Source organism: Carcharhinus amblyrhynchos, chromosome 2 (assembly GCF_965287045.1).
Source record: "Carcharhinus amblyrhynchos chromosome 2, sCarAmb.v2.hapA, whole genome shotgun sequence".
NCBI lineage: Eukaryota > Metazoa > Chordata > Chondrichthyes > Carcharhiniformes > Carcharhinidae > Carcharhinus > Carcharhinus amblyrhynchos.
In genome coordinates this window covers 103,648,748-103,676,679 of record NC_137325.1, presented here as the reverse complement: position 1 = coordinate 103,676,679, position 27,932 = coordinate 103,648,748, and the positions used below count along the sequence as shown (strand labels likewise).

General features: G+C 42.1%; 1 protein-coding gene across 5 annotated transcripts in view; it reads left to right on the top strand.

Annotated features, from left to right (window-relative positions):
* Window positions 1–27,932, top strand: part of cdk14 (cyclin dependent kinase 14) — a 524,692-nt gene that overhangs the window by 338,197 nt on the left and 158,563 nt on the right. For all 5 annotated transcript variants that reach the window (XM_080210276.1, XM_080210285.1, XM_080210303.1 and 2 more), the window contains one exon: window positions 12,862–12,910. In XM_080210276.1, coding sequence (XP_080066402.1) covers window positions 12,862–12,910 — 49 coding nt within the window. The remainder of the gene's footprint in view (window positions 1–12,861; window positions 12,911–27,932) is intronic.

Here is a 27,932-nt window from a genome sequence, read left to right as displayed (position 1 = left end):
ATTGTTTCCCCTTCTGCCTCGATCCTTCCCTCCAAATGAGGATCTCTAAGCAAGAGGGTTGGCAGACGATCTGCTCACAGGCCTTTGCTAATACTTTGTAACCGGTATTATGAGGAGCAAATTGGCTTGCCCTCTGATTTTGACTTTCTTTTCCTCTCAAACTTGTCTCTGTTTAGTGCATTCAGCAGCGCACACACGAACCATGGCAAACCTGACAAGTGTAAGTTTCAACCCTTCCATTCAGTTCATGTACTTGCACCCAAGCAAACCAGACAAATTGATGTGACTTTTGAATGTTGATGTACATTTGCTGCAGGTAACTTTGCTTTAAAGTTATACTTTGTGTCCTTCCTGTTACAGCCTATTACTTATTTGTTAGCATCACAAGTAGGCTTACATTAACACTGCAATCAAGTTACTGTGAAAATCCCCTCATCGCCACACTCCAGTGCCTGTTCGGATACACTGAGGTAGAATTTAGCACGGCCAATGCACCTAACCAGCATGTCGTTTAGACTGTGGGAGGAAACCAGTGCAGGCTCAGCACAGACAGTGACCCAAGCCGGGAATTGAACACGGATCCCTGGCGATGTGAGGTAGCAGTGCTAACCACTGTGCCACTGTCTTAGGAAGACATGAAAAAAGACCAGAGGAAAGAACATACACATTTGATCAGATTTTAGTTGGTGTAATGGTTGGCAGATCATTGAAGGTGCACGTGGAATGCAGAATCTGGATATTTGAGGGTGGCTATGCTATCTCAAGCCAGCAAGTCAACGGGAGAGGTCACTGTCTCGAATCTCTGTGGCTCAGACTTATCGAGCTGGAGTGTGACTTGAAGAGAGCTGGTTGTAAAAGAAGGGCGAGGATTTTCTGGACAGTTTTATCTCTAATACGGTCACGCCTCCAAGAAAACATAGACTGAGAGAAAGGAAAATGTGACTCTTGAGGAACTGGCTAGCAGAGATTGATGCTCTTTAGACGCTAGTTCTGCCCTGCAGACAGAGTAAACTTGCTACCTGTGAGGACGTTGTAGGGAGAATGGCCATGATGCAGACTAAGGCATGATGGCTTAGAAGGCTGTTTGGGGAGGGAAGGGCAGAATAAAAATGTGATAGTAATAGGAGATTCTATAATTATGGGGATAGATAGCATCTTCTATAGCCAAGGTTAAACATAAAATGAAAGGCAATCATGAGTTAAAATGTATGATTTGGTTAGGGCCCAGTAATCTTTGTTTAAAGTGGCCAAAGTTTAAAATCCCCATTGCCTAATGAGAGGATACAGTCTTGAACAAAAGCTAAACACTACAAAGTTAGAAATATGAAAGAATCTGCAATATTTATCTTGTATTCTAACATTCACAATTAACATGAGATAAATATGAATTAACATGCAAACTATGGTTGATTGGACCACATTGCATATTAATTTGAATTCCCTCAAGAGTCGGTGTGCCTAAGACTGCCTCAATGACTGTTCACCTCCCAATGGCTCAGACTTCCCTCCTCCTCTGACCATATTCCTCTGCTTTCCTGAAGCTGTGCTCTGCCTCTGAATTATGGGCTTATGTCCAGCTCTTTTGCAGACCATTAGCTTCACTAAACCGGCACTACCCCGGATTTCTCCTAACTCGAGTTTCTCAGCTGCGCTTGAGCTATAAATGGCTCCTAGGGTCCCCTGAACCCTAACCGCCTGGCACAGAATCAGTGACCTTCCACCACCACCTCAGGTCCCCAATAATTCTGAGCTCTAACTACTTGGAGCCTGTTACCAGCTCCCAGTGCTTCTCTGTGTGCTGCTAGCTACATGAGGTCCAAACTGTAACACAACTCTCCCAGCAAACACACAGATAACTTGAAGCCAGAGAACCTTCTTTAAGTTCCATTTATTCCCATGATAGAGTACCTTTCAGGGTTCACTGAATGCTTTTTAATTAATGTAGCCCTTATTCCAAAACAAAAGCACCTTTCTAGACCATACTTCTTTACAAGCAATGTAGACATCATGGCCGGAACTCTACCACCTCACCTGCCACGGAATCAGCGTGGGCGAGGGTTCAACAACGGAAATTTCCATTGACCTCAGGCGGGAATTTCTGGTCTCATCCAAGTGAGCCCATAAAATCCCGCCCTATGTCTCCAGCTAAATAAACTATTTGTGTTATATTGTGGCTTAATTTCTTCTATTCTGACTCTAATCACAGCCAGCCTTCTGACCTGCCATTTTCTTTTAGGTGTTCTAAGCAGTCCTGAGCTCAGCACCCTCACCCTAAACTGGCTGTCTCTGCTTATACATGAAACAGTCAGCACAGACAAAGTGGATGTTTCACTATATCTAACAAATGGACACAGCTGAATGTCCTTGCTAACAGCACCACAACTGTAATACAAGATGTGATTAAGTGACCATTGAACAGATATTCCATACATCTACCATTAATCAGCTATTGTCTCGGGCCTACCTCTTTGTATCATATGTAAATAACTTACTGATGTGCGTGACTAGAAACAATTATCTTTATTTGAAGTTATGTCATTTTTTGAAAAAAAGCTGATTGTACACAATTGGGCAGAGCAGGCTGAAGAAGCCTTAGTAATTCTTCAATTCTCTCCTTATCAATAAGAAAGCAATAAAGGATCCATCGCTCGTAAACGCTGTGTCTGAATATCTTTTTAGCTCCAACAGAGCAAACAGTTGGTCTTTACCAACTGTTACGTTCCTTCGGGAATTCGGGCAAATTGTTTCTTTGGTACAGTATAGAAGTGACTTTGAGATTATCATGAGAAATGCATGGCTGTAAGGCAATTATACTGGAACAATTCTCAAGCTCTTCACTATTCAATGGAAATAGGGTATCACACTTGGGTTCAGGAACTGATTCCCCCCATTTATATAATTGTTCTAATGAAAAAAACCCATTCGACTTGTGACATTTTGACTTGCAACATGGTTTTCAGGGAACTAAAAAAGTTGATGGTGCACTAAAAAAGTTGATTCGTTGGTTAGGAAGAAAAAGGAGGCTTATGTTCGGATGAGGCTTGAGGGCTCAGGTAGTGCATTAGAAAGTTTTAGATTGGCTAGGAGGGAGTTAAGAAGGGCTAAAAGAGGACATGAGATGACTTTGGCTGATAGGATTAAGGAGAACCCTAAGGCGTTTTACAGGTATGTCAAGAACAGAAGGTTGGTTAGGGCAAGATTAGGGCCAGTTACAGACAGTAGAGGGAAGTTGTGTGTGGAACCGGAGGAGATTGGAGAGGCGTTGAACCAATATTTCTCTTTGGTGTTCACGCAAGGGGACATGAATGTAGCTGAGGAGGACACTGGGGTGCAGGGGTGTAAAATAGATAGTATTGCAGTTGATACGGGGGATGTGCTGGATATTTTAGAGGGTTTGAAATTAGATAAGTCCCCTGGTCCGGATGGGATTTACCCTAGGATTCTCTGGGAGGCAAGAGAGGTGATTGCGGAGCCTCTGGCTCTGATCTTCAGGTCGTCGTTGGTCTCTGGTATAGTACCGGAAGATTGGAGGACAGCAAATGTTGTCCCATTGTTTAAGAAAGGGAGAAGAGACTTCCCTGGGAATTATAGACCGGTGAGTCTTACTTCTGTGGTGGGTAAGGTTTTGGAAAGGATTATTAGAGACAGGATTTATAGTTATTTGGAGAGTAATGAATTAATTAGAGACAGTCAGCATGGTTTTGTAGCGGGTAGGTCGTGCCTTACTAACCTTATCGAGTTCTTTGAGCAAGTGACCAAAGAGGTGGATAGGGGTAAGGCAGTTGACGTGGTGTATATGGATTTTAGTAAGGCGTTTGATAAGGTTCACCATGGTAGGCTTCTGCAGAAAATGCAGATGTATGGGATTGGGGGTGATCTAGGTAATTGGATCAGGAATTGGCTAGCAGATAGGAGACAGAGGGTGGTGGTTGATGGTAAATATTCGTCATGGAGTTCGGTTACGAGTGGTGTGCCTCAGGGATCTGTTTTGGGGCCACTGCTGTTTGTAATTTTTATTAATGATCTGGATGAGGGTATAGTTGGGTGGATTAGTAAGTTTGCTGATGACACCAAAGTCGGAGGTGTGGTAGATTGTGAGGAAGGGTGTCATAGTTTGCAGAGTGACTTAGAAAGGTTGCAGAGCTGGGCCGCGAGGTGGCGGATGGAGTTTAATGTGGAGAAGTGTGAGGTAATTCATTTCAGTAGGAATAACAGATGTGTTGAGTATAGGGCTAACGGGAGGACTTTGAATAGTGTGGAGGAGCAGAGGGATCTAGGTGTATGTGTACATAGATCCCTGAAAGTTGGGAATCAAGTAGATAAGGTTGTTAAGAAGGCATACGGTGTCTTGGCGTTTATTGGTAGGGGGATTGAATTTAGGAGTCGCAGCGTCATGATGCAACTGTACACAACTCTGGTGCGGCCGCACTTGGAGTATTGTGTGCAGTTCTGGTCCCCACATTACAGGAAGGATGTAGAGGCTTTGGAGAGGGTGCAGAGGAGGTTTACCAGGATGTTGCCTGGTATGGTGGGGAGATCCTATGAGGAGAGACTGAGAGATTTGGGGTGGTTTTCGCTGGAAAGAAGGCGGCTAAGAGGGGACCTTATTGAAACATATAAGATGATTAGAGGTTTAGACAGGGTAGATAGTGATAGCCTTTTTCCTAGGATGGAGAAAGCTAGCACGAGGGGGCACGACTTTAAATTAAGGGGGGGTAGTTATAGGACTGATGTCAGGGGTAGGTTCTTTACCCAGAGGGTGGTGAGGGACTGGAATGCCCTGCCAGCTGCAGTTGTAAATGCGCCTAGTTTGGGGGCGTTTAAGAGATCTGTGGATAGGTTTATGGATGAAATGGGATTGGTTTAGATTAGTGGGTTAGTGTTTTTTTTTTTAAAAGCTGGTCGGCGCAACATCGTGGGCCGAAGGGCCTGTTCTGCGCTGTAATGTTCTATGTTCTATGAGCAACTGTGTCATAGACCTGGGGACTTCCTGTATGTAAAAACCCAACAAAGAAAGATTCATTAATTTGCAATTGGCTCTAATAATGAGGAATGGATCAGAGCAGATAAGAGAAGTAAAAGTAGGGGAATGTTTGGGCAACCGTGGCTGTAATATATTGCCCTTTAAGATGATAAAGCGAAGGACTTAAGTATGATGAAAACTAGGTTAACTGGTTGGGGGAAGCTGATTTTGAGTGGCTGAGTATAAAAGTTGGGAAAACAAAATAGGCAACAATATGGAACCAACAATGTAGAACAACAATGGGAAGCATTTAAAATATTCCACAGAGCGAAGAAAAGTATGTTCCACAAAAAAGAAATAACAAACTAAGCAACAATAAGACGTGAAGAAATGAAGACAAGGGAATAATTGAGTTAGGAAAATGCACACCTTAAAAACATAGACAGTAGAAGAGTAGATGGTAAGAGAGAATACAAAGAGATTAGGAGATAAGCTTAGAAAAAAGGAAGGCACACTTTAATTCTCAAGAAACATGAATCAAAATCATAAAGTATTTTGGAGGCATATCAAAATGAAGGAAAGCTTGGATGGATGTAGGACTATTAAGGGATAGGAAGAATAAAAGTGCAGAGTGGTGGCAGAAAAATGAATAATTTGTTTCAGTGGTTACCAGGGTGACGTAACAGGTAGGTGTGGCATTGAATAAAGAGATGAGTATTGAGCAAAGTGCATTTAAATACAATAGGTAATGCATTGAAAAAGATCATCAAACTCAGAGTAAAACCCCTGGTCCAAATGGATTCCATCGACATGTTTGAAAGCAATAAAGGAAAGAGAATGCAAAAATATTACAACATTTATTTAATAATTTGTTATAAAAAGTTGTAGCACCATGGGAGGAGACTTGAGTGGCAAGGGTTGGTTGAGTTTGAAAGGCTTGTTTAGAAACATGGCCTGTTTTTGTGCCGTTTATTTTCTGTAAATAGTCCTGCGCATGATGACATAAATAAGTTTAGCCATGAAAAGGTTAGTTCTTGCATCTAAAGGCACTGAATGCAAAGCAAAATAATTATGTTTATTCATTCCTAGGAAGTGGGCATCACTGTTATCCATCCCTGATTACACTTTATAAGGTGGTGGTGAGCTATCTTCTTGAACCTGCAATCCTTGTCACATAGGCACACCCACGATAATGTTAGGATTGACTATGTACAAGATCATAGGTTATATTTGGACTATTATGAGAGTCATGGACAAATCATTATTGCAATGGGAATAAAAGCAAAGAAAGCAATGTATGGATTCCAAAGGGTGTTAGCAGGGTTATGTGGTTTGAATAATGGTAGGAAGGATTATTACTTACGTGGAGAAAAACTGCAGCAGGCGACGGTGCTGAGGGACCTCGGGGTCCTTGTGCATGAGTCGCAAAAACCCAGCTTGCAGGTGCAGCAGGTGATCAGGAAGGCGAATGGGATGCTGGCCTTCATCGCGAGGGGGATTGAATATAAAAGTAGGGAGGTCTTGCTGCGGCTGTATAGGGCATTGGTGAGGCCGCAGCTGGAGTACTGTGTGCAGTTTTGGGCGCCGTACTTACGCAAGGATATTTTAGCCTTGGAGGGAGTGCAGAGGAGGTTTACTAGGCTGATGCCAGAGTTGAGGGGGTTGAGCTATGAGGAGAGGCTGAATAGATTAGGCTTGTACTCGTTAGAGTTTAGAAGAATGAGGGGAGATCTCATTGAGACGTATAAGATGATGAATGGGATGGATAGGATAGAGGTGGAGAGACTCTTCCCGCTCAGAAAGGATAGTAGGACTAGGGGGCACAGCCTCAAGGTAAAGGGGGGGTGGTTTAGAACGGAGTTGAGGAGGAACTTCTTCACTCAAAGGGTGGTGAATCTCTGGAATTCTCTGCCCATTGAAGCGGTGGAGGCTGCCTCGCTAAATATTTTTAAGACGCGGGTTGATGGGTTTTTGATGAGAGAGGGGATTAAGGGTTATGGGGAGAGGGCGGGAAAGTGGAACTGAGCAGCGACAGATCAGCCATGATCTTATTGAATGGCGGGGCAGGCTCGAAGGGCTAGTTGGCCTACTCCTGCTCCTAGTTCTTATGTTCTTATGTTATCGTAATGAAAAGAGAAGTTGTATGAAGAATTAAAAGATAAACTTGTTAAGACCAGCAAGGGTACGAAGAGAGTTAAGATGAGTAAGAACGCTAGCTTGTTTTCACTTGTTGGCAAGACAATAATGAGACACAAATGTAAGTTAATCAATAAAGGAATTAAAGCAGAACTTAGAAAAACATTCTTTACACCGGGTGGTCAGTGTGTGAAATTCTTTGCCATGAACTTGTTCAAGCAGAGTCCATGAAAACTTTTAAAAGAAAATTGAATTGTTTGTATATTAAAGAGTTTGGGGAGCCAACTAGTCAGTGGAATTGAATAGGATGGAGTGAAATATCAGCTTACAGTTAATGGATTGAACTGAATGTCCAGTTTCTGTGGTGTAACGTTATGATCTGTGGCGTAAATCTATTTTAAATAGAGACAAATTCCTCCCACAAACATCAAATATTTCCTAAATTATTAATAGCTAATCTAAAATATGCATAAGCAAGTAAGTTTTAATTTGTAAAACATTTATTAGTGATGTACTTTGTACCAGTAGCATCGCTTGAGGAAATAATCCAGGGCAGTTGGAGCCACCATGCTAAGTAGATGTTTGGCTGTATTAATGCAAAACCAGAATACTGGAAACTTGAAATAAAAGCACAAAATACTGTATATACTCTGCATCTCAGCTAGCATTTGTGCAGAGATAAGCAGACAGCAGGCAGAATTTTTGTGAATTGGTTAAGTGATGAAAGCAGAAAGCTCGGCAGAGGGACCTTGAGGGAGATTTTGGAGGAGTTGGCCAAATAAGTGTACAATCAGGAATGATGGACCTGCTCCTGAGTGTGGAGAGCCATCAGGAGACCTCTAGGCAATGAAATATCAACGGGCCCGCTCCCTGAGATGGGCACTGCTGAACTATATGAGGTAACATGAGGAGGCCTCAATTCTCAGTTACTGGCCTGAAACCAGGGAAGATGAGCACTAAAAGGATTAAGGTTGTCAGGTAGGAAAGGTAGCCCACCCCCAACCATATGCATATACACAATGATGCAGTTGTGGTCATGTTGTGCAGCGGAGTCACCTCCTGTGAATGGTGTCTGTTGTGGAGTTTCATAATGGCCTTCTGGCCTAATGGCAAGATGGCACAGTAGCTGAAGAATACGTTACTAGATGCACTGCAGCAATTTGCCAAAGTTGCTTTTGACAGCATCTTCCAGCTCTATGATGTCTGTTACTCTGAAGAACAAGAATAACATTAATGAACTTGGCATTTGGAAGGCAGTGGCATAATTGGACAAAGCCAGCATGGACTTACAAAAAGGAAATCATGCTTGATGAATCTACTAGAATTTTTTGTGGATGTAACTAGTAGAATTGACTGAGGAGAACCAGTGGATATGGATTATTTAGACTTTCAGAAGGCTTTCAACAAGGTCTCACTTAACCATATGTAAAGTCAAAGCACATGGGATTGCAGATAATGTCTTGAGATGGATAGAAAGCTGGTTAGCAGATAGGAAGCAAAGCGTTGGCATAAATGGGTCTTTTTCTGATTGGTAATCAGTAACCAGTGGGGTTCCCCAGTTCTAGGAACTCAACTATTCATAGCATATGTTAATGATTTTGAAGAGGGTACTGAATGTATTAGTTCCAAATTTTCCGATGATACAAAGTTGAGTGGAGAGTAAGCTGTGAGCAGGATGCAGAGATGCTTCAGCATAATTTGGACAGGCTGAGTGTGTGGGCATATGCATGGAAGATGCAGTATAATGTGGATAAGTGTGAGATTATCCACTTTGGTAGTAATAGTAGGTGAAGGTTATTACTTGAATGGGTGTAAATTGAGAGGTAGATACTCAACGAGATCTTTGAGTCCTCGTGCATCAGTTGCCGAATGTAAGCATGCAAGTACAGCAAGCAGTAACGGAGGCAAATGGTATGTTGGCCTTCATAGCAAGAGGATTTGAGTATAGGGATAGGGATGTTTTGCTGCAATTATATATGGTGTAGGTGAGACCACACCTGGAGTATTGTGTGTAGTTTTGGTGTTCTTATCTGAGGGAGGATGCCCTTGCTATAGAGGGAGTGGAGTGAAAGTTTATCAGGCCTCTTCCTGGGATGGTAGGTCTGTCATTTGAGGGGAGACTAAATTAGTTAGGATTTTATTCACTGGAGTTTGGAAGAGTGAGTGGAGATCTCATAGAAATTTATAAAATTCTAACAAGGTAAGACAGGGCAGATTCATAATATTCCCAATGGGGGGGGAATCTAGAACTAGGGGTCAAAGTTTGAGGATAAAGAGTGAATGTTTTAGAATTGAGGTAAGGAGAAATTTCTTCACCCAGAGGGTGGTGAATTCATAAGAACATAAGAACATAAGAAATAGGAGCAGGAGTAGGCCATCTGGCCCTTCGAGCCTGCCCCGCCATTCAATAAGATCATGGCTGATCTGTCGTGGCTCAGTTCCACTTTCCCGCCCTCTCCCCATAACCCTTAATCCCCTCTCTTATCAAAAACCCATCAACCCGCTTCTTAAAAATATTTAGCGAGGCAGCCTCCACCACTTCAACGGGCAGAGAATTCCAGAGATTCACCACCCTTTGAGTGAAGAAGTTCCTCCTCAACTCCGTTCTGAACTGCCCCCCCTTTATCTTGAGGCTGTGCCCCCTAGTCCTACTGTCTTTTTTGAGCGGGAAGAGTCTTTCCACCTCTATCCTATCCATCCCATTCATCATCTTATACGTCTCAATGAGATCTCCCCTCATTCTTCTAAACTCTAACGAGTACAAGCCTAGTTTATTCAGCCTCTCCTCATAGCTCAACCCCCTCAACTCCGGTATCAGCCTAGTAAACCTCCTCTGCACTCCCTCCAAGGCCAAAATATCCTTGCGCAGGTGCGGCGCCCAAAACTGCACACAGTACTCCAGCTGCGGCCTCACCAATGCCCTATACAGCTGCAGCAAGACCTCCCTACTTTTATATTCAATCCCCCTCGCTATGAAGGCCAGCATCCCATTCGCCTTCCTGACCACCTGCTGCACCTGCAGGCTGGGTTTTTGCGACTCATGCACAAGGACCCCGAGGTCCCTCTGCACCGTCGCCTGCTGCAGTTTTTCGCCACGTAAGTAATAGTCCTTCCTACCATTCTTCCTACCAAAGTGGACCACCTCACACTTGCCAACATTAAATTCCATTTGCCATTTCCTGGCCCATTCGCCCAGCCTATCTAGATCCTTCTGCAGACTCTCCACACCCTCCGCACAATTTGCCTTTCCCCCAATCTTGGTGTCATCAGCAAATTTCGACACCCTACACTCGGTTCCCTCCTCCAGATCATCTATATAAATGGTAAATAGCTGAGGCCCCAGCACCGACCCCTGGGGCACCCCACTAGTCACCAACCGCCAATCCGAATAGCACCCATTGACCCCCACTCTCTGCCTCCTATTTGACAACCAATCCTCTATCCACGCTAACACCCTACCCCCAACTCCATGTCCTCTGACCTTCTGCAGTAACCTCTTGTGAGGTACCTTATCAAACGCCTTCTGAAAATCCAGAAAGACCACATCCACCGGCTCTCCTCTATCCACCGCCCTAGACACATCCTCATAGAACTCCAGTAAATTGGTCAGACACGACTTCCCTTTAATGAAACCGTGTTGCGTCTGCCCTATCAAGCAATTCCCTTCAAGATGCCTCGCAATTTCCTCCTTAATGACGGATTCTAACATTTTACCTACCACAGACGTTAAACTAACCGGCCTGTAATTCCCCGCCTTTTGCCTGGCACCCTTCTTAAACAACGGCGTAACATTAGCCGTTTTCCAATCCTCCGGCACTTCCCCGGAATCCAGCGACGTCTGGAAAATAACCACCAAGGCATCCACTATCACCTCCGCCATTTCTTTCAGAACCCTCGGATGCATTCCATCCGGTCCTGGGGACTTGTCCACAATCAGCCCCTCCAGTCTGTCGCGCACCACCTCTCTAGTAACAGTAATGTCATTAAGACCCTCCAGTCCTACCACCTTTCCATCGCTAACACCCGGCAAATTATTCACGTCCTCCTCCGTGAAGACAGAAACAAAAAAGTTATTTAAGACCTTAGCCATATCCCCATCCCCTACCACTAGGTCCCCTTTCTCATCCTCTAAAGGACCAACATTCACCCTAGCCAGCCTCTTCCTTTTTATATATTTATAAAAACTCTTGCTATCCTTTTTTATATTAAGTGCTAGCCCAGCTTCATAGCTTCTTCTACCCTCCTTTATCAACTTTTTTGTCAATCTTTGTTGACATTTAAACCTTTCCCAATCCTCTTCTCGCCCACTGCTCTTAGCTACTCTAAATTCCTCCGCTTTTAATTTAACACTTTCACTACCACAAAGTAGTTGAGGCCAAAATGTCTGATTTCAAGATGAAATTAGATATAGCCTTTGAGGCTAAAGGAGTTGAGGGATATAAGGAGGAAGGGGAGATCAGGATATTGAATTTGATGACCAGCCATGATCAAAATGAATGGCAGAGCAGGCTTGAAAGGCCGAATGACCGACTCCCGCACCTAGTTTCTGTTAGAGCCCCAGCAGTTTCTACTTTACCCACCACCCTAATTGGAGATTTATCGCTGTGCCTTTATCATGGCTGCTCAATATCCTGGAACTCCAGACTTAACCAATCAAGAGACCTCCATCACCACAAGGATGGCGGCATGTACAGGAAAAAGCCCAGCAACAGCATCTGAGGGCAACAATGGATAAGGCCTGGCCAATTCTAATACCCTGAGTAGAATTCAAATAATGGTCTAAAAAGTAACTTCCCGTTGATTTAGCCTGAAGTACGTACTATCTCATTTTACCCCTCAGTATCTGTACTGTCCAGACACTGCCTAGTTGTATATTTGAATCGATGTATATTTGATTTCAGTGATGTTCTCTGTTGATTAGTTGCATTGAAGGGTAAAAATTTATTTTCATCAAATCTTTTGCACACTGTCATTTGTATTTTTCAAAATTTCAAATGCTATCACTTTTCCAAAGTTATCAATCTAACATTGGAATGGTCTTTGTCAAACTTAGCCTTGCCTTTTCATGATTGGGTGACTCATTAGTCCAATTGGGATCTGGCCAAAGCCTAGAAAAAAAAATTAAAACTCCTTGCAATTCATACTTTAGCCCTCCACTAATGCAATTCAGTGTTTTTTTTCTATTTTAAGTACACTGCAGATTAGAACTGAGTAATGCCAGAGGCTTGGGTTGTCTTCATCCAGTAGAGCCTTTACAAGATCATGAGCATAATTAGCCATCAACCAATTTTACAGTGAATACAAGTTACATTCTGTAAAATGCCAGATTTTGGTCTGTACAAGTTGAGAGAAAAATAAACAAATGCAAAAGTTGTGGGAACATTAATGCACAGCCTGACTTAATGATCCTACTACATCTGTTCAGGCAAATTCTGCAGGATAAATTAATCAGATTTACATAGAAATGAGAGATGATGGTAAGTACCTCACATAATTAAAAGTGCTGAATGAAGCAGATGCAGAGGATCTGATGTTTCATGTCCAGTGTCCTCTCATCCTGTATGGTGGTTGTTTGTATGAATGCTTTAATTATATAGCTTTTAAATATTTTTGCAAATGAACAGCACTGCTGATATGAGCTTCACAGGTATATTTTCTGATCTAATCCTAAATTCTGCATTAATTTTTCAAGACTGTGCTGCAGTGATTAAGTTACATAATCTGTTGTGGAAAACCACTTAATCTATCTCTTTTCCTTCCAGATCGTTTTCCACAGTACAGTTCAAAAAAACTTAGACACGCATGGAATAGGTAAGTCTTTTATAGATTGATTCTTTACAGCCCATAGTCATCAGGTTTCATCATTCATGTGCATTTATGTTGCTGTTTTTCTTTGGAAAATGGATAATATGATTATATCTGTCAATTAGTTCATCTCATAGCACATTTATTTGCTTTTTTACATTTGTTTTTATAGACACAATGGTGAGATGAATGTTGAATGTATCTTTATTGATTAGGTTAGTGGACTGGATTGCTGGTTTGTGATGCGCAGTGATGTTAGCAAATAACAACACAGCACAGGAAAAGACCCTTTGGCCCACCAAGCCTGTGCCAACACGTGGTTTCTATCTCTCCCTTCGCCTCCCATTCATGTGTCTATTAAGATGCACGTTGAAAGTTGCAAAACATGTCAGCTTCCATCACCTCCACTGCTACTGCATTCCAGGCAAGTTCAATTCCTGTCCCTACTGAGGTTATTCATTAAGGCCCTGCCTTCTCAACCTTTCTCCTTGCCTGAGATATGGTGATTTTCAGGTTAGGTGTGGCACAATGGTTAGTACTGCTGTCTCACAGCACCAGGGGCCCTGGTTCGATTACCAGCTTGCGTCACTCTGTGTGGAGTTTGCACCTTCTCACTGTGTCTGCGTGGGTTTCCTCTGGGTGCTCCAGTTTCCTCCCATAGTCCAAAAGATGTGTGGGTTAGGTGGATTAGCCATGCCAAATTGTCCCTTAGTGTCAGGGGGATTAGCTAGGGTAAATACATGGGGTCATGGGGATAGGGCCTGAGTGGGATTGTGGTCAGTGCAGACTCAATGGGCCAAATGGCCTCCTACTGCACTGTAGGATTCCATGAAAATCACCATAGTCAGCTCCCTCCGGTCAGCCTACGGTCATCTGGGACTATGGTGACTTTAGCTTACCTGAGGCCAATTTCCTTAGTTGAACAGTTAATGACTTCAAATTTGAAGAGAACAGCTTTAATATTCATAGTTAACAATACAAGCCTTCAATATAGCATCTGCTGCTGTGTGAAACTTTAGATATACTTATAATGGTGTGGCTTTCACTTTGGAGTTTTCCATTTCCACTGTAACTTTAGTACATGGTCAAGAATACAGAAACGTTTTCACTAAAGTGAATAATTTAAAGTAAATAATTTAAAGTAAAGTAGGGAGGTCTTGCTGCAGCTGTATAGGGCATTGGTGAGGCTGCAGCTGGAGTACTGTGTGCAGTTTTGGGCGCCGCACCTGCGCAAGGATATTTTGGCCCTGGAGGGAGTGCAGAGGAGGTTTACTAGGCTGATACCGGAGTTGAGGGGATTGAGCTATGAGGAGAGGCTGAATAAACTAGGCTTGTACTCGTTAGAGTTTAGAAGAATGAGGGGAGATCTCATTGAGACGTATAAGATGATGAATGGGATGGATAGGATAGAGGTGGAGAGACTCTTCCCGCTCAAAAAAGACAGTAGGACTAGGGGGCACAGCATCAAGATAAAGGGGAGGCGGTTTAGAACGGAGTTGAGGAGGAACTTCTTCACTCAAAGGGTGGTGAATCTCTGGAATTCTCTGCCCGTTGTAGTGGTGGAGGCTGCCTCGCTAAATATTTTTAAGAAGCGGGTTGATGGGTTTTTGATAAGAGAGGGGATTAAGGGTTATGGGGAGAGGGCGGGAAAGTGGAACTGAGCCACAACAGATCAGCCATGATCTTATTGAATGGCGGGGCAGGCTCGAAGGGCTAGATGGCCTACTCCTGCTCCTATTTCTTATGTTCTTACGTTCTTAATTTAGGGAGAGGTGTAACAGTGAAACTAGAGTACAGTGCTCATTTACCTATCTTTTCCATTTTGATTAAAGAAATAAATTGCAGAAAGGTTCATGGTTGAATTTTGCTTCACTAACCATAAGTTTCCACAAAAACATGAGAGAAATTCATTAGTGGTTATATAGCTGGCAACTTGCTTCATTCAAGTCATCCCGTGATATCAAGAAATGACTGAAGTCACTGGAAACTATGCCCTGGGTCCTGACAATACTCCGGCAATAGTACTAAAGACTTGTGGTCCAGAAATTGTCGCAACCCTAGCTAAGCTGTTCCTGTACAGTTACAACAGTGGCATTTGTCTGGCAATGTGAAACATTTTCAATGCATGTGCTGCACACAAAAAGCAAGATAAATCCGACCTGGTCAATTACCACCCTATCAGTATACTCCTGATCATCAGTAAAGTGATGGAAGGGATCATCAACAGTGTTACCACGTGGCACTTGCTTGAATAATATCCTGCCCCTCATGCTCAGTTTGGGCTCTACAAGTGTCACTCAGCTTCTGACCTGATTACAACCTTGCTTCAAACATGGATGAAAGAATTGAACTTCAGAGGTGAGATGAAAATAACTGCCCAGGACATCAAGGCCGTATTTAACCGAATGTGGTGTCAAGGAAGCCTCGCAAAAACAGTCCCTGTGCAAATGTAGCAAGACCTACATATCGAGGCTTCAGCTGTCAAGTAACATCTGTGCTACACGTCAGACAATCCAACAGGAGAGAATCTAACCATTGCTATTTTCCCCACTATCAACATCTTGGGGGTTATCATTGACCAGAAGTGGAACTGGACTAGCTATATAAATGCTTAGGCAACAAGAGCAGGCTGACAGTTAGGAATCCTGCAGCAAATAACTTGCACCCTAACTCCCCAAAGCCTGTTCACCATCTCCTACTCACAAGTCAGATGGGTGATGGAATATGCTCTACATGACTGGATTAGTGCAGCCTTAAGAAGCTTGACTAGGCCAAAACTATCTGTTTGACTGGCACCCCTTCCTTTTACATACATTCATTCCCTCTATCACCAACACACTGTGGCAGCTGTGTTACCATCTACAAAATGCATTGTAGAAACTCATCAAGACTCCTTAGACGACACCTTCCAATCTAGAAGGACAATGGCAGCAGAACATAGGAATGCCACCACCAAAAAATTCCCTTCTAACTCACTCACTGACCTGACTTGAAAATACAGCGCTGTTCCTTGCGTCAAAATCCTGGAACTCTCTCGTAGCACTGTGGATGTGCCTACATCACATGGACTGCAGTGGTTCAAGAAGACTGCTCGCCACCACTTTCTCTGTGGCAGTGAATTCTAGCCGAACCAATGATGTCCACATTCTTCAACTGAATTTAAAACAAAAGCTTTTGCAGAACTTTTGTACTGAATGTCTGTTGGATAACTTCAGAAATGCAGAATAAAAGCGAAATTCTGCGGATACTGGAAATGTGCAATAAAAGCAGAAAATACTTGAGGAAAAAACTAATCAGACCTGGCAGGTTCTGTGGAGCAAGACTTAACATTTCGAGTTGTATGACTTTTCTTCGGTTCCACAAATGCTGCCAGACCTGCTGAGTTTTTCCAGTACTTAATGCTGATGTTTACAGGATTAAGTCTGTGGCTAGCAATAAAATAAGCCTGAGAAATCTATCAAGATTTGAGATTCCAGAAGGAAGCCTTGTCAAAAGTATCTTCTGTGCTTCATGAAGAGGCTGGTTTTGGAGAGTAGTGCAACAATCCATTGATTTTTTTTTTATTATGAGCAACAAAAAGTCAATATTTTCAATTACTGGATTTTTCTGATAATTTAGTAGAGTTTCTTCCTTTCTATTTTCTTGAAATGAGATTTGAGATTCTGACTGTTCAAAGTCTCTTAAGATTTCAAAGCTCTATCCATTATGAACCATCCATGTGTTTGATGAAGACCAGTCATACACACCTCAGTTGCTACACCTGTCTACTTCAATTAAGCTTTAGTACTGTACTGTGACAGCCCATTTCTGTTGTTAGAAAAGGAGACTGAAGGGTGTTGATTTCTGAAGTAACAGGATCTAAAAATTGAGCTTTGGGCATTGCAATATTTTAGTCTTTCTCATTTCTTTCCATTTTGTATGTGCATCTGAATTTATCTGAAAGCAGTTGATGGATTTTAACAATGTAAGTAAATGGAAAAAAAAATCCTTGACTCATTCAGTACCATGTAAACTATTCAATGTTCTCCAAAAGAGAAAATGCTGGAAATTCTCAGCAGGTCTGACAGCTTTGTCAGGGCTTTGACAAAAGGTCATCTGGACTCAACGTCAGCTCTGTTCTCTCCTTACAGACTGGCTGAGATTTTCCAACATTTTCTCTTTTGCTTTCAGATTCCAGCATCTGCAGTAATTTGTTTTCATTCAATGTCCTCAAATTTAGTTCCTGCCTGAGGGCAGTCTGCATGGATTTAAGATTGTGTCTGCCTAACTTGATTGGATTTCTTTTGAAGAGATAACAAGGAAGGTCAATGAGGGCAGAATTTTTTTTAACGTAACCCACATCAAATTTAGCAAGGTAGCACGTTGAATCCAAAATTGGCTCAGTGATATTAAGTGAAGGATAATGGTCACCAGTTACTGAACGATATGAAGAGAAGAGCCTTTATAAATCGGAGTATCGAGTATAAAAGTTGGAGTGTTATGGTAAGGTTATAAAAGGCACGGGTGAGGCCAGATTTAGCGTATTGTGTACAGTTTTGGTCACCTAGTTACAGGAAGGATGTAAATAAGATTGAAAGAGTGCGAAGAAGGTTCACGAGGATGTTGCCGGAACTTGAGAAGCTGAGTTACAGAGAGAGATTGAATAGGTTAGGACTTTATTCCCTGGAGTGAAGAAGAATGAGGGGAGATTTGATAGAGGTGTATAAGATTTTGATGGGTATTGATAGACTGAATGCAAGCAGGCTTTTTCTACTGAGGCTAGTGGAGAAAAAAACCAGAGGGCATGGGTTAAGAGTGAAAGGAGAAAAGTTTAAAGGAAATATTAGGGGGGCTTCTTCACGCAGAGAGCGGTGGGAGTGTGGAATGAACTGCTGGATATAGTGGTAAATGTGCGGTCACTTTTTACATTTAAGAAAAACTTGGATGGGTTCATGGATGAGAGGGGTGTGGAGGGATATGGTCCAAGTGTAGGTCAGTGGGACTAGGCAAAAAATGGTTTGGCACAGACAAGAAGGGCTAAAAGGCCTATTTCTGAGCTGTAATTTTCTATGGTTCTAATGGTCACTGGCTGTTTTTGAGACTGGAAAGACTGTTTCCAGAGGGGTTTCAGAAGATATCTGGGCCTTAGTATATGGTATATACCAATGTTTTAGATTTAAATGTGGGCCCATGATTAAGAAAATTGCTGTCTGATTGATGGTGAAGATGTAGCTGCAGATCATGAGGTATCAATGGACTAGTCAGGTAGGCAGGTAAGTGGCCCAATGAGTTCAGTTTTGATAAGTGAGATAATTTCATGTGGGGAGGACGAACAAAACAAGGGTTTACCCGAGAAATGATAGGATTCTGAGAGGTGTAGAATCGAGTAGCCTTGGAATGGATGCTCACAGATCCATGAAGAAAGCAGGTAAAGTGGTTAAAAAATCATAAATCATACTCTGCTTTATTGACCAAAGGATAGAATATAAGAGCAGGTAGTATTAATTGAAATGTGGAAAACATAAATTGGACAGCATCTGGAATATTGTCTACAGCAAGGAAATGCTCATAGTCACTACAGAGGATACAATGGAAATTTATGGTTATATTGCAAGAAATGAAGAATTTTAGTTAAGTGGGAAGACTGAATAGGTGAGATTTGGAACAGAAAAGTTTGAAGAAGACTTAATTGAGGGTCCGAAAAGCTTGTAGGATATATATACTCCAATTCTCTTCCCACACCTAATGGCACACTAAGGCTGTCTGTTTCCATAGCTAGTAGTTCCTGGAACAGGTCTTTTGCTAGGGGCTTGTAACTGGAGGGTGCTATCTCAAAGTGGCAGTCCAAAGATATGCAGGTGAGGTGGATTGGCCATGCTAAATTGTCCCTTGGTGTCCAAAGTTTTGTAGGTTAGGGCAAATGGTGGAGTTATGGGGATAGGGTGGGGTGTGGGGCCTGAGTGACAAGGTCTGTTGGTGAGTTGGCGCAGACTCGATGGGCCAAATATCCTCCTTCTACACTGTAGGGATTCTATGATTCACATCAAGCATGGCTGTCCAGGAGAGTCTCCTTCTCTTAGCACCAGCTGCTGGAGTACTTGGAAGAATCTGTAGGCTGACACTTAACCTGTTTGATGCGTTATGCACAGACCTTCCTCAGCTGTCAAGTCCTGGGGTGTGACTCAGACCTGGAGCTTTTAGTTCAGAGGCAGGGACTCTGCGTCATAACTCCTCTTTGTATATTAGATAAAATAATGGGGGGCTAGTGAATGCAAATATCCAATAGCAAAGGCATCAATATTACGGGGAGAAGAAGTTTAAAGCAGTTGGTGCTATGACTGGAAGGGAGTTGAAATTTGTTTCCAGTCAGAGGGTGCTCGAGGTCTGGAGCTCAGTACCTGAAAGACACAGAAACACTCACCATAATTTATTAAAAAAAAACATGAAAATGTAGTTGCAGGGCAATGGACCAAGAGGTGGAAGGTGGGTTTAGGCTCTTATTTGTAGCTGATATTTACGGACACCGATATGGGCCAATTGGTTCCCTTCTATGCCATGCATTTTCCCATAGTTCTTTGAAAGTACATTGAAATGCTCGATCTTAGTGTTACTGGCTAAGAGTTGGAAGGTGGAATTAAGCTGGATAACTTTATGGGCTGGCCAGCTGGGCTGAATGGCCTCCTCTGTGAGTATAAGTTCTGTGTTTCTTTGATAGTGTTTTTGAATAAGAGGGAGGAGCCAGTTAACAAAGGCACGCTCCCCCAGGTGTTATGAATTTTTAGGAAAGGCAGAAGGGAGAGGGAAGAGCAGGAGACGCAGGAGGGAGGATGAAGGGTGGGACATACAGGTGGACCAATGCAGTGGTAGTGTGGAGGGAAATTTCTGTGCCTAGGTTAAACTTGAGGATTTAGTGTCTTATTGAAATAAATCAGCAAACAGCATAATAGGCTCAATGCCTGAGTGAGCAATGAGTGTTCAACTCTGGTTCTTCCTGGAATGCTGTCGGACAAAACTGGCTTCCTCAACGGTAGGGTGACCAAAATTTCAAGAATTAAAGCCAGACCACATTGACCAGCTCTCGTAATATTAGATTCTGAGAGATTGTTTCCTGTCTGGTGTAATATTGAGTTGTTTCTCCCTACCACCTACCCCAAATTGAATGCTGAAACTGCACCACCCATGGTTAGTAAGGTCATGGTTGCTGAGATACAATATCAATACCGCATCTGGGAGAGTGGCCCGGATAGATCTCGCAAGATCTCTGGAAGGTGAGCCTGTGTATCATCTTGGTTTATGTTCTGGCTGCAGTAGTATTTTGCTGCTGCCCTGTCCTTCTTGGCATAATTTAAAGGATTTCTGCTCTAATGAAAATCTGAGACAATCATGGCAAAACTGGATGGCTGTTCACTTGAGAAAAGATCAATTTTGGCAAGTGGGGCAGAACCAGAGTAAAGAAAGAATTTAAACGTCCTTCTCGCCCTTCTACCAGTTATTTTAAATCTATGCTCCTAGTTATACTGAGCCCTCTGCTAACAGCACCAGAGCAAAACATAATAATATGTTTGACTGATGCAACCAGAACACAGGCAAGAAGTTATCCAAAGCCACTAGGGTACAGACCAAAGATTGAGAAGACTACAGTCAATGTAGCCACAGGAAAAGTTATATCCAAGCATCAAGTTATGGTTCCTTTCAGCTACCACCATCCCTTGAAGGCTTGAAAAGTACCTTAACTTTCAATAGCATGACACCACATGCAGAAGAATATAATGCTCCCTGTATAACCATACTGAAAAACCCAACAGATTGCAAGGTGATTCTTTTTTTTGGTATTCCTTTTTTCAGCTTATTTTCAATTTATTTTTCCTTCGGGAAGATGGTGGGCAACTTATCTCTCCGGTAATTTTATGCTACGTACAATTAAAATAGTTCTATATTGAATTTAAGTTTTGTATGTAACCATTGTGTTTTGTATGCAACAATCGCATAGCTCTGTTTGAAAATGTGTTTAAAAGATAAAGATAAATTAAGTATAACTTTAGCTCATGTCTGGAACATTCTTTTGTTGGAACAAAGCTTTTGACAAAAAAAAATTACACATTTCAAAAGGACTGCATTAGTGCTCCATTGTGTCAGAATTTCAAAGGAAGTAATTAATACTAGTCCATAAGTGGCAAACTGGCTACTATTGAGCTCTTGCCTGAAATTCAGCTGCAGTATCTGACCTCTTATTATTTGAGAGCAACTGCGATAAGCCTGGCAATCGTGACTACGTTGTTCACTGTTGAACATTGACATGCCAGGAATAAATTGATGATCTGTAGTGAGATTATGTGACTGAAATAATGGAACTCTCTTACTGTTTCTGCACTAAATTGCTAGGGAGTTAAACAGCTTTATTTTTTAATGGGATCTTTCATTTATGATTGTCAAATCCCATATTTTGCAGCCAGAGATGTATGCAAATATAAACAAATTTCTCATTGGTGGCCAAGTGTTCAAAAATAATATGCACTGAGATCATTGTACAGTACCTTCAGTGTGGGAGTCTCAGATTTATGCCATCAGCCTAAATGCTCTTGAATGGCAGACAAGGTCTGTTAATATCATGATCTGATGTTTTATTTAAATCCTGCTCATTAAGTATGGAAAAAAGGTTGCAGTTGTCAGTCAGAACTGTTTTTAAAAAAATTGCTGACTTGCTTTGATTGACAGGCCATCTGGTGTTGGTTAGAAAAATTACTGTTTGACCATGCAGTTTCAACTGAGTTCTTGTGTTGACATTTTCTCAAGGGTTATTATGTCATTTTACATTCTTGGCTGAGTTCAGAAATCTGCAATTTTCTGAGCAAGGCATTCAGAGTTCACAATTTGGTTGACTGGTTAAAGAGGCTAATAAATGATTAGCTATGTTTATGGAGTCAAATAGAAGTTTTTTTAAAATCAGGAATTAAAAGTTTTGAAGTTTATTTAGTAGTCAAAAGTAAAGCTTACATTAACACTGCAATAAAGTTACTGTGAAATTTCCTTAGCTACTTGAACTTTAAAAGATTTGGATGGGTTTCATGAATGGGATTGTTGTCTCTATCAAGTGCATATGAGTGAGAATTGTTTTAGATTGCCATAAATTTTTTTTCATCTCTACATGGCTCTTGAGATCTACTCTTGGTGCATACTTGGTAAATGATTTTGAAGCTTGCATGGGGATTAGGAAGGGACATGGGGCTGATCTGTAAAAGAAAAAGGCTAGAGGGCCCAACAAATTCTTAAAATAGGTTGAAGTCTCAGGGAACCAAAGTAACCTGGCACTCACCTTAGGGCTTGCTTTCAGGATCAGTGTGCCCAACTCAATCCCACCCCCCCCATCCTTGAATGAAAATTGGGTCTAATAGGTCAATTTTAAACCAAGTTGGGTCTGCTGAGTCAAGAAATTTTCCAACTCGAACAACCTGCCTCGGTAGTAAAAATCCAACCAACAGCATCAAACATGCAATTGATCTCCTAAAGAAAAAGCAGAAAATTGTAGGAACCAGCTGGCATGCAATTTTAACCTTACTCCTAAGGCATAGTTGCTCTGTTTGGATCTCTTTGGACACACGTTTAGCTTATTTACCTTGAACTACTTTCCATATGATCTTCCTGATTGACATTGTAACTCATGAACGTTGAATGGAATCATACAATCCCTACAGTGCAGAAAGAAGCCATTCAGCCCATTAAGCCTGCACCAACTCTACAGCAGAGCAACTCAGGCTATATTCCCATAGACCCATATACTTACTTCCACTAATCCCCCTAACCTAAGGGGCAATTTACCATGCTAACCCACCTAACCTGCACATCTTTGGCTGTGGGAGGAAACAAGAGCACCCAGAGGAAACCCATGCAGACCCGGGGAGAAAGTGAAAATTCCACACAGTGAGCCAAGCCTGGAATCAAGCCTGTGTCCCTGGTGCTCTGAGGCGGCAGTGCTAACCACTGTGCCACCATGAAGCCGCTATACTTAGGTCATGAGCATTTTGCTTATGAAGCAGTAGCTTATGCCCAGCTGTTCAACTGGCCTTGTCCATGAGCACCTGGGAGTCTGCATCTGTGAATCTTGAGACTAGTGTGCCCTAGCTCACCTGGCTTCTCGCCTGACTGCTGCCTGGCTGGTTCATTCTGCCACTGGGGTGCAGAAATATCAGAAGTCAGTTGATATGTTTGTTCCATGGAGTTACAGCATCAGCTAGGCAAGAATACACGCATGTGAGGGAGTAGTGACTTGGGAGTGTGGGGGGGTGGGGGGGGGGGGCGTGGTGCGCAGGGCAGGCAAGGCTTGGAAAACGACATTTTCCATTGACCCTGGGTGGGATCGTATGTACCTCAGGCAGATTCCGCCCACAGTCTCCAAATGCTAGTTTAAGATGCTCCTTCAAAGTCTTTCTGTTTCTTTTGAATTATGCCAACATAATAATTTGTTTTTTGAGTTTAGAAGAAGCATGCCTTTGTCATCAGAATGCTTCTGTGTTTGTAAACAAAACCACATGATGAATCAGTCAGCATAATTATCACGTCATTAGTGCTGCCGTAATGAAGTTACATCGGGTGCCCTCTGATGGGGACTCAATGATCCTTGAACTTCTGTATTGCAATTATCTTTTGAAGATTCTTCACACACATCAAGTTCACGAAACAGATCAGTGTTAAAGATCTGCTTTGCTCTTGACTCAGTGTGGCACTGAAAACTAGAATAAGGTGAGGAAAACAAGTTTAAATTTGTTAGCAATTTTTGTACTTCAAGAAGTGATGAGTATAGTGCCAGAAGATAGAACAGCTTTCTGCTTTAACACCTGGTGCAGAATAATAAATGCAAACCAAAATTAAAGAGAAGTTTGTTCAGTGGAGCACTTCCACTGTAGCAGTAGGACATTTGTTTTCTGTACCAGCAATCCTTGTGACCATAAAGAACTTAGAAATTAGTGATCTGTGCAATTGAAAGACCTACTTCTAGCATGTGACCATTGTGTACTTGAAGCATTTAACCTAAAGGGTTGTGAACCTAGAGCTGTAAAGTGGGATTGGACTTTTTTTCATGATGGCACAATGGTTAACACTGCCTCACAGCGCCGGGATCCGGGTTCGATTCTGGCTTGGGTTACTGTATGGAGTCTGCATGTTTTCCCGGTGTCCGTGTTGGTTTCCTCTGGGTGTTCCAGCTTCTTCCCACTGTCCGAAAGATAAAAAGTTTACTTATTAGTCACAAGTAGGCTTACATTCACACTGTAATGAAGTTACTGTGAAAATCCCCTAGTCGCCACACTCCGGCGCTGTTCGGGTACGCTGAGGGAGAATTTAGCATGGCCAATTCACCTAACCCACACATCTTTAGATTGTGGGAGGACACCAGAGTGCCCAGAGGAGACACAGGGAGAATGTGCAAACTCCACAGACAGTGACCCAAGCCAGAAGTAAAACCCAGATCCCTGGTGTGGTGAGACAGCAGAGATAACCACTGTGCTGCCCCTAGATTGCTGGTTCGGTGCATTGGCCATGCTAAATTCTCCCTCAGTGTACCTGAACGTGCACCAGACTAGGGGATTTTCACAGTAACTTCATTGTAGTGTTAATTTAAACCTACTTGTGGCAATAATATATAAATTTTTAAACAATGGGCCAAATAACCACTTTGTGTTGTAAATTGTCCATGTTTCTATGTTCATTTAACAGGTTTGATTGCTGTTTGAAAGATATGTGTCTCAGCCCTAGCTTTTGCATTTTTATTGAACCCTGATCAGTAATTGTAGACATTGCTACTTTGATCCCAAACTATATACCATACTGATGTACAAAATGAAGACTGCAACTGATGATTTTGTTTGTTTTATGTTACATCTCAGGGGTTGGCTGCTTTAAGTGCATATCCAAGTTGTATTAAAATGCAAAAAGGATTTTTAGCATTAGCACCCTTTGAGTGTGTTTCTGCCTCCCACAACCTAGCGGCAGAAACCATCCTCAATTCCCCTCTAATCCTTCAGCCAGTTACTTTAAATGTATGCCCCATAATTATTAACCTCTCTGTTTAGGATAACCAGGTACTTCCTATCAATTCAGTCCAGGCCTCTCAGAATTCGATGCACCTCAATTAAGTCGCGCCTCAGCCTTTGTCCCAAAGAAAACAACTCCCAATTTTCCAGTCTTGTCTTATGACTAAAATGTTCATCCCACTGTACCCACTCTAATGCAATCACATCCTGTAATGCAGTGACAAGAACATTGCAGCATTCTAGTTGTGGCCTAACAAATGTTTCTATTCTATATCTTGACTAACAAAATGATCCCATGCCACCTTAACCACCTCAACTACTTGTTCTTCTCCCTTTAAGAATCTCTGTGCATGCAGTTTAAGGTTCCTTTAATCCTCCGTACTACTCCGAATCCTACCATTTAAAATGCAATATTTTGCCTATTTGCCTTCCCCAGATGCGTTGTGGTATGTGACGGCAATAAATGTATTTACTTTTGTGAACATGGAAACTTTGTTTCCTGAAACTGAAACAAAAAAAGTTGAATTTTTCCCACAAAGTTTTCTCCCAGATACAAAAATGTGATATCCCATCACTTTTCATGGGGGTTGTCGCTGGCTAGCCAGCATTTATTGTCCATCAACAGTTGTCCTTGAGAAAATGTTGGCGAATTGCCACCTTGAACCGTTGCAGTCCATGTGGTGTAGGTACACCCACATTGTTGTTTGGGAGGGAGTTCCAGGATTTTTGACCCAGCCACAGTGAAGGGATGGAGATATTTTTCCACGTCACTTAACCCCTACCCCGACCACTAGTCCTACACAGTCTCCAATTCACCTTACCTTTGCCAGTCTAGTCAGAGTGAAATTGAGACTGTGTAAATGAATTGGATGTTGGGTCTTTTGAGCCAACAGAAGCTTTCATTTGATCCTTCAAGGCTGATACATATGCAGTTTTTATTTGAATGACCCATACACTAAACCACTCATATCACTCAAGTGCCCAATAATATTGAAAGTTACTCATTGTATCTCATAGGAATAGTCAACTCATTTTTTTTTTAAACCTTTTGTTATTTTTGATGGTACCTTACGAACCACTGTCCTTGATCACAACGGCAACTATCCCTAAATGCTGAAGCAGTGGGAAAGGAAAAGCTTGTGAGTTGCTAATTTGTTGAGGTCTGTTGAGAATGCTGTTGTCAATCCATCTTCAAGCTGGTATGGCATTAAGTTAATCCGACCATCATTTGTGTCTGGTCCAACAGCACATCATAGTACATGGTAAACCACAGCAATGGGAAGAGTGACAGTTGTATCTGCTGGGAGAAGATTTCCTCTCTCCTCCACTTGTCGTGGAATTACAAGCCTGAACGTATTTTATTTGGGTTTTTTGAAAAAAAAAATTCTAAGTAAATTTTTCATGATAATTTGGGATTTTAAAAAAAGAAAATACTCTTGAGTAACACATTTCAAATATATAATTTAAATAAGTTAAATGCGCAAAAGCTAGCACTACTGCCTCATAGCACCAGGGACCCAGGTTCATTTCTGGCCTTGGGTCACTGTCTGTGTGAAGCCTGCACGTTCTCCCCGTGATGGAGAGTTTCCTTCCACAATCTAAAGATGTGCACGTTAGGTTGATTGGCCATGGTAAATTGCCCCTTAGTATCACAAAATATTTAGGTTTGGCGGGGGAGGGGGGGTGTGTGGTTAGCAGGGTAAATGCATGAGGTTACAGGAGTAGGAACTGGGTAAGATTTTAAAAAAAAGTAAGTCAACACAGACGCAATGGGCTGGATGGCCTCTTCTGCACTGTAGGTATTCTATGATTAACTTGAATATTGGTCACAAGAAAAAAGCAGTTGGATATATCAGCAAGTAAAGGCCCGCAAAATACAGATGCCTGAGTTCTGATGTTTTCCAAAGAGGCATGGAGTTTTTTTGCATTGTGATTTAAGGGACGTGTCCAACAAGGCCAGTTGAGAAAACAAACAAATGATTTTGCACTGTTGTCATTTATTCAGCTTGGAATACAGGATCATGAAGGCTGAAGCTCAATTTGAATGTCAAAGAATCTTCAAAGAAATGAGTAGTAAGGAGTGTTTCTGGCACTAAATCTGTGGCAGCAGAAGGACTGCAAGGAGGTTGGACTGAGACACAGTACAGATGGTATCAGTACCAATAGTTAACACTCAATTCTAGTCATGGGTAATTGGCTTTTTTATCCCTGTAAAGGACGTGAAAATCAAAAGATGAGTATTTTCCAGTTGCAGGTTCTGTCCACTAGTTAATATTTTTGTTTTTTTCATCAATCAATCCTTTCACCAGCTCTAGGGAGCAGAGAAATATTCTCACTGACTTAATTTGAAAGACAGCTACATGGTTGCTTATTCTAATTAGGCACTGTAATTACTTTCATACTGGCACTCAGCTGAGCTATGCTGCTGGTTACAAGAAGTTAATGCTGTTCCTTTGAGTCTGCAAATCCCGGGGAAATGTCACTTTATAATTTTTCCTTACTGTTACTTTCATGAAGGCTGATGAATTTATTTTTGCAGTTATGTTTTAATATCAAAATCATACTGAACCATGATAGCTCATCAGGTGAGATGCAGAGTAGCTTGTCAGCCAGGAATCATAGAATCCCCACAGCGCAAAAGCAGATCATTCAGCCCATCGAGTCTGCACTGACTCTCCAACAGAGCATCCCATCCAGAGTTTAACTCTGTAACCCCTGTATTTATCTCGCTAATCCCCCTAGCCTGGGACACTAAGGGGCAATTTAGCATGGCCAATCAACCTAACCTGCACATCTTTGGACTATGGGAGGAAACTCCTCACAGACAGTAATCCAAGGCTGGAATCAAACCCAGGTACCTGGCATTGAGGCAGAAGTGCTAACCATTGTGCCATTGGGAAGATCCTTTCCCAGCCTGCGCTGGGTTAGATTTTTTAAAACAAAACTACTCTGTTCTTAAAGTTACAAAGCCAATGTGTGGAGTGGACAGGGCAAGTCCTTAATCCGTCCCCTTGCTTGCTCAA